The 7,582-nt window shown below is 47.7% G+C and overlaps 1 protein-coding gene across 1 annotated transcript; it reads left to right on the plus strand.

Moving 5' to 3' along the window:
* Positions 1–575: 575 nt before the first annotated feature.
* Positions 576–6,028, plus strand: RNASEL (ribonuclease L). The gene is made up of 6 exons (XM_054638450.2): positions 576–2,585; positions 3,384–3,472; positions 4,403–4,593; positions 4,706–4,826; positions 5,120–5,241; positions 5,631–6,028. The coding sequence occupies exons 1-6, from the start codon at positions 1,151–1,153 to the stop codon at positions 5,764–5,766; spliced, it is 2,094 nt and encodes a 697-aa protein (XP_054494425.2). The 5' UTR covers positions 576–1,150; the 3' UTR covers positions 5,767–6,028.
* Positions 6,029–7,582: the final 1,554 nt, after the last annotated feature.

The following is a 7,582-nucleotide window of genomic DNA, read 5'->3' on the forward strand; positions in this document are numbered from 1 at the left end:
AAGCAGGAGGGATTAAGGATTTCTGTCTCACTGCAGGTGTTGGATCAGGGGCAGTCAGGACTGTGTGTGGCTGCCATCCAAAACTGAAGGGGAATGCCCATCTCCACCTGACACTGATGGCTTATCAGGTAACCTGGGATGAGTGTGAGATGATATTTACAGCAAAAGCAGCAGGGACACCTGTGGGAGGGGGGCTGTGAGAGGGGCTGGGGCCAGGCAAGGAAACAAGGGGTCCATCAGTGCTAAAGCTGTGCTTCTCTCCAGGCCTTGGCTCTCCCAGCTGGCACTGGCACTGCTGTCCTCAGCTGCCCCTCTCACAGGACATATGGAGTGTAAATGGTGAGCTTTCACAGCCTAATGAAACAGCATTTTCTGTTCATTAATCAGGTGAAGACCACAGAGCCCTCAAAAGTGCCCCCAGTGTTCGATGGCCACGCCTGGCACATGCCCTACTCTGAAAGCACTGAGCCCTGGACCTCTCCCTCCTTCTGCTGGTGAGCCCAGAGCCCTCCCTGTGACCATCACACATCTCCTTCTGCTGGTGAGCCCAGAGCCCTCCCTGTGACCATCACACATCTCCCTCCTTCTGCTGGTGAGCCCAGAGCCCTCCCTGTGACCACCACACCTCTCCCTCCTTCTGGTGGTGAGCCCAGAGCCCTCCCTGTGACCACCACACCTCTCCCTCCTTCTGGTGGTGAGCCCAGAGCCCTCCCTGTGACCATCACGCATCTCCCATCCTTCTGGTGGTGAGCCCAGAGCCCTCCCTGTGACCACCACACCTCTCCCTCCTTCTGGTGGTGAATCCAGAGCCCTACCTGTGACCACCACACCTCTCCCTCCTTCTGGTGGTGAGCCCACAGCCCTCCCTGTGACCATCCCACCTCTCTCATCCTTCTGCTGGTGAGCCCAGAGCCCTCCCTGTGACCATCACACATCTCCCTCCTTCTGGTGGTGAATCCAGAGCCCTCCCTGTGACCACCACACCTCTCCCTCCTTCTGCTGGTGAGCCCAGAGCCCTCCCTGTGACCATCCCACATCTCCCTCCTTCTGGTTGTGAGCCCAGAGCCCTCCCTCTGACCATCACACCTCTCCCTCCTCCTGTGGAGCCCTGGGTTCTGGTGGTGAACCCAGAGCCCTCCCTCTGAGCACCATGGAGTCCCCAGCTCACAACCAGGAGACCTCCACCCCTCCCAGGACGAAGACAGCAGAAGTCCTTAACTCAGAGCTAAATGCTGCTGTGTACAACAAGGACAAAACAGCTGTGCTGGAGCTGCTGGAGCAAGGGGCAGATGTGAATTCCAAGGTGGGCAGTGGCTGGACACCCCTGCAGACTGCAGTGAGAATCAATGAGGAGGAGCTGGTCCGGCTTCTGCTGGCCAGAGGAGCTTCTGTGCATGCCAGGAAGGACAATGGGGGCACTGCCTTTATTGAGGCAGGGATTGCAGGGAACGTGCAGGTCCTGGAGCTCCTCCTGGAGCAGGGCTCAGACATCAACGAGCAGGACATCAATGGCTTCACAGCCTTCATGGAGGCTGCATGGTACGGGATGGAGGAAGCCTTGAGGTTCCTCTACAGCAGAGGGGCAAAGGTGAATTTGAGGAGGGAGCCCAGCAAGGAGAAAGCCAAGCTGCACAAAGGAGGGGCCACAGCACTGATGGACGCTTGCAGGGAGCGCCAGTTCTCGGCTGTGAAAATCCTGCTCCAGGAGATGGGGGCTGATGTGAACATCTGTGACAACAGAGACAGGAATGCCCTGATCCATGCCCTAAAGGAGGGTTCAGGCAAAAGAAAGCATGAGTCACCTGTGCCCATAGTTAACTTCCTGCTGGAGCACGGTGTGGATGTGAAGAGCAAAGATGAATGCGGGAAAACTGCCCTCATCCTGGCTGTTGAAATGCAGAGCCCGGAGCTGGTGACAGCTCTGTTGGAGAAGGATGAGATAGATATTGATGATGCAGATGAGGAAGGCAACACAGCCCTGATGGTGGCTGTGGAGAAAGATGATTGCAGAATAGCAAAGTTGTTGTGTGAAAAGGGAGCGAGGACGGACCGTGGGAACCTGATTGCTATTGCCAGGAGGAATCGTTCTCCTGGGATGGAAAACCTTCTTCGTGAGTACAACGTCAGGTTTGTTCCAGAGACCCCCAGAGCATGGGAGCCACACAGCAAACGCTGGAGGGCCCAGCTGAAAAACCTGGATCAAATGTATCGCCCCATGATTGGCAAACTGAAGACATTTCCATACATCCAGCAGAAAATTCAGGATGGCATCTACCTCGGGCTCCACGGAGGGACAGAGGTGGCAGTGCAAATAACCCGCAGTGCAGAGGGTGACAGAGAGAAAGAGTTCCTTGAAAAATGTTCTCACAGCGAACATCTACTGAAGCTCTTCCAGTGCGAGAAGGAAAAAGACTGCATGTACTTGTGCTTCCCACTCTGGGAGAAAAACCTCCAGGAGCACCTGCAGGACCCTGAAGGCCAGAAGGATTACAAAGCTGCTCTGAAGATCATCTTCCAGGCACTGAGAGAGCTGCACTCCCTCGGATTTGCTCACCAGGATCTACAGCCCGGGAACTTCGTAATAGGTTACGTTTTGATTCCCTTATGTTTTCGTTTTGCTTTCTTTATGTTTTCATTTCTTTATGTTTTTCATTTCACTTCTTTATGTTTTCTCTAAACTTCAGGGAGAGCAATTTTGCTCTCCCTGAAGTTTAGAGAAGAAGGTGCCTCACAGCTGTCTGTAAAAGTAGAGATGTCTTTGTGCTGAAGGGGGTGGCTTTAGATCTCTGTGGCGCTGTTCACAGGGATCCCAGGACAAGGGAAGAGATGAGGATCTTGACTCCAGGTTTCAGAAGGCTGATTTATTATTTTATGATATATATTATATTAAAACTATACTAAAAGAATAGAAGGAAGGATTTCATCACAAGGCTTGAAAGGAAAGGAATGGAATGATAATAAAATCTTGTGACTGACCAGACAGTCTGAGCCAGCTGACTGTGATTGGCCATTAATTAGAAACAACCACATGAGACCAATCCCAGATGCACCTGCTGTATTCCACAGCAGCAGATAACCATTGGTTACATTTTGTTTCCGAGGCCTCTCAGCTTCTCAGGAGAAAAGATCCTAACGAGAGGATTTTTCATAAAACATGTCTGTGACAGATCTCCTCTTTAAATAGGTACAGACAGGTTCACAGAGAGAACAAGCTTACAAATCCCATTAGTTCTGCCTGCCTCTCCAGGGCTCTGCAGTCAGACCAACCCATCACAGATGCCTCCAGAAACTGTTTTTTAAAGAAGGGGCCATCCAGAAGTCAGCAATGGACCAAATGAAGGTTTGCCACCTTTATTTGCTAACAATTTCTCTTACTTCCCCAGATTTAGGTGGCAAAATTTACTTGGCGGACTTTTGTAATAAAAGAAGATTGATTGAAGGCCAAGAAGAACTTGTCAAGTCAGATTTACAGGTAAGTTCTTTGTGAACCAACCTATGGTTTAAAATGTTGGGTGCTCTGTAACTGTGGGTCCTAGGGAAAGGCTTTTTGCATTCCCAGCTAGAAAATGCTTTGATTTGTGGGGAAATCAGTGTAGTTACAGATGTTGCATAAGAAGGATGTTGGTTTGGATGCCCATCTCCTCTGTCCTGGTGCACACAGCTTCAAGGTTTGTGTTGGGTGTGTTGAATCTTAACTTCTTTTTGCCAGGGTTGGGATGAAATGTGTGAGATGGTATTTCTTGTTGGGACTCAGATATTTGTTAGTTCTTATCTATATTGCAGTCTCACAAACACTGAGCTCTACGCACTTCACTCTAACAAACTGAAAATGGAACCATGTCTCTCTCTCTCTCTATAAAGCCTTTTAAGGATAAACTGTCCAACTAAGAAGTGACACCTAAATTATTTTTACTTTTAACCCAATGACCCAACCCACTTTTAATTATTTTTACTTTTAACCCAACCACCTGTAGCCCACAATGTGGACTTTTTTATCCAATTACACAAAACCACCCAAACCCACGGAGACGAAGGTGAAGCAGAAGGACCAGCCATGGCCCTAAAACCTCCATCTTACTTTATATATATTACTATAGTCTAAAACTCAAACTCTAAGTTTTCCACCATGTGATATTACACACTTTTAATCAAACTCCACACCCACAATCCCAGTTCTATCGTTCAATTTTGGAAGCCTTCTCCACGGCCTCAGGTCAAATGCAGTGTTCTCCTGGGGGTCAGTGCCTGTCATCACAGAAAGTCTCAAATTCTCAGTGACCAGGGTTCCAACAGGTGTGTATTTTATACTTCTGGGCCCCTGCAGGGTTTGGGGACACGAGTCCTCTTCCATAGGGCTGAGGCTGGGTGCCAGTGGCACAGGAGCATTGATGTCTCTTTGCAGGCCCTGGGCAGGCTCGTGCTCTACATTTTAATAGGGGGTGGGAAACCCCTCCAGCAAGTTGGAATTGAGGATTTGGTTCGCAATTCCCCAGATTACACGGAGGCTCTGGACCTGGTACAAAGCCTGTTCTCTCCTGATGAACGAGGCTTGGAAGGGTTGAGCAAACATCCCTATTTCTGGAGCAATCAGAGGTAAGGCCTGGGAGTACAAAGGAGGTGGAATCTTGCTGTGGGAATTGCCTGTAGTGCTGGGAAATCCCACTGGGAGATCCCACTGCAGCTAATGAAGCTTCTCATCCCACAGCAGGTTCAACTTCCTGAAGAGTGTATGGAATAAAATCAAAGATGACCCAAACAAAAAAAGTATTTTTCAAGATCCTAATGCCACTAAGAAAGCTTTTCCTTATCCACAGTGGACCAAAACGGTAATCCTCTTCAATTTGGGTTGGTATCAGGTTTGAGCTGGACATTCAGGCAGAAGATTTTCTGAGTGTTTAAAAATGGAACTGGAAAAAGTAGCCCCACACAAAATACAGACAACTGGAAAAAACAATTCAGTCGAAGGCATGTAGTCAGAAGATGTTGATGCTAAAGGGAGCTCTGCTAACTGGGGTGATAAAAGGGATTGATAATTCTCAAATTGGCTGGCAAACCTTCAAAGTCTATTGGTTCTTGTGGGGTGTGAAAGGCAGGGAATAATCTGTGTGCTTTCTTTCAGATTGACAAAGATATTTTACATGCCATGGAAAAACCCAGGAATGCAAAACCTACCAAATATGGAAATGATGTCACCCAGCTCCTGAGGCTCATGAGAAACATGGATGAACACAAAGATGAAAAGTAAGTGTTCTCATCCTTGCCTCTGCCATAGACTCAAAGAATATCCTGAGTTGGAGAGGACCCTCAAGGATCACCAAGTCCTGTCTTTGCCCAGGACAAGCCCAAGAATTCCCACCACATGCCTGAGAGATCTACCCAAGATGAAAGTGAAAGACAGATGGAGGTGTTGGAGGAATAGCAAAAAAAACAAAAAACAAAAACAAACAAACAAAAAAAAAAAAAACCAAAAAAAAAAAAAAGGATTGAGGAGTAGAAAAGTTGCAGCTCTGGGATTTCTAGGAAACCTCTCCAAGTTACCAGAAAGCCTCTCTGAAATGGCTTTTTCTCTGCAAGGACATCCTCCCCTTGGACAGGCTTTAAAAATCCTGTTTGCTTTTGTTCTCTTTCAGGATCACCAACAAAATAAAAGACTATGCTGAGTATTTCCTGGAGGCTTTCCCAGAACTCACCATGTATGTGTACAACAGCTTACGGCAGAACCCCAGGTGCAGCCACCTCGCAGACTTCCAGGAGCCTCTTCTGTAGGATGTCACTGCCTCCTGCCCCATGTCTGATCCACCATCACTCCTTCTATTGCTTATTTATTCACCTCAAAAAGAGCTGAAGATGTGGGTAAGGAGATGGGGTAAAGCACACCCATACTCTGTGTGAGTGTGGAGTATGGAGGACTTGAATTAGGAAAGATTCCAAGGAGTTTGGTGTAACAACCATGAGCTTTGGGTGCTCTGATTTGCTCTGTTATTGTATGCTGCTTATGGAAATATTTTTTAGGTGTTGAAAAGGTTGATTTTTTGGGTTTTTTTTTGTGTTTCTTTTTTTTTGTTTTGGTTTTTTTTGTTTGTTTGTTTTTGTTTTGTTTTGTTTGGTGGTTTGTTCATTTTTGTTTTTTTTTGTTTGCTTGTTTGTTTGTTTGTTTTGGGGGTGCTTTTTTTGGTGGGGTTTTTTGTTTGTTTTGGTTTGGTTTTTGTGGTTTTTTTTTCCCAAACTCCAATCGTTGTCCTTTCAATGACCCCACGCAGAAACAAAGTTGAAATAAACTTGACTAGAAAACTGACTCCATGCTCTTTTAGAAAGGAGGTTCCCCCATCCCCTCTGCACATGAAGAGAGGTTCTGCAGCACTGTCAAACCACCAGCTGCATCAGTGCTCCTGCCTTGGAGCAAAGGTCCTTCTGAGGCTCCTGGGAACCTCTTAAATACATTCTGAAAGTTTGACTACGCAGCTGTCGATGAGAAAATGCAACCTGGAGAATGCTGGCTCCTCTTGCACCATTATTTTTGGGTTTTTTACCTTTCCTCCCTGCTCTTTTTTTTGTTTTCTTGCTCAGTGTGTGTTTCTCATGCCCAGAAGGCAGGAGGACACCCAGAGATGCATGCTCAGGTCTCAGCAGTGAAGGGAGCAGGGGCTATGGGGTGCCCTGGGCCATGGCAGCATTTCTGCTCTTGCATGAAGAGAAGGGAGGCCACGGGCTGGGCTCCTCCAGCCCCCTGTAAAATGCCACATTTCCTGCTTTCTGGGACCTTTGCAACTTCTACCCTCACTGTGCTGTTCCACTGAAGGGCTGGGTCAGGATGGGCATATGAGCCTGCACTGTGGCTGAGGCACTTACCTTAATGGTGAGGAGTGAGTGAGTTTTCTACTATGACTTCCTTTTGTCATTGTCATCTACAAAATATGCTGTGTTTAAAAGAGACCCATACAAATATTTCATTGACATGCTTTAAACATCACTGCATATTTTCCCAGTGTGAAAAAATAATGTCAGGGCCCTGTTTTGATCAGCATTTTCCCTTGTGGGAAAATCTACTCATTATTTTGGTCCTACATAGAATCCATCCCAACTGAAACCCTTCAAGAACAGCACCTGAGCTACATTTTAAGGGATGTGGTGATTTCATTGCTGTCCCCATGTCACTGAGGGGAGAATTCTGCTGTGGTAGCAGGCAGGTGCAAGAGGGCACCCTGGCTGGGGAGGCACTAAGAGCTGGCACAAGATTTTGTTGTTCCTGCTGTTACACAACAGGCAGCCTCAAAACAGAGCAGGGACTAAACCCAGCCAGGCTGTGATTTATCTCTCTGAGGTGATCTGGCTGCTGGGAAGAATTTCCAGGGATTGCTCCTGTGCTCTGTTCTGGTGTCAGAGGAGAAAGCTGATCCAGGCACAGCACCTGCAGAGCAGAGTGCTCCTGGAGCATCAGTGCCACAGCTTTCCTGAAGAAGCTTCTTAGAAAAAACACCTTGATGGAACAGGCACATCTGTGCTCACTCCAGGTCATTTCAGCTCTTCCTGTGGGGCTCCAAAGAGACTTTTATTGAACCTCTTCACCAAAAGAGTCAAGGGA

This window comes from Agelaius phoeniceus, chromosome 8 (genome assembly GCF_051311805.1).
Source record: "Agelaius phoeniceus isolate bAgePho1 chromosome 8, bAgePho1.hap1, whole genome shotgun sequence".
NCBI lineage: Eukaryota > Metazoa > Chordata > Aves > Passeriformes > Icteridae > Agelaius > Agelaius phoeniceus.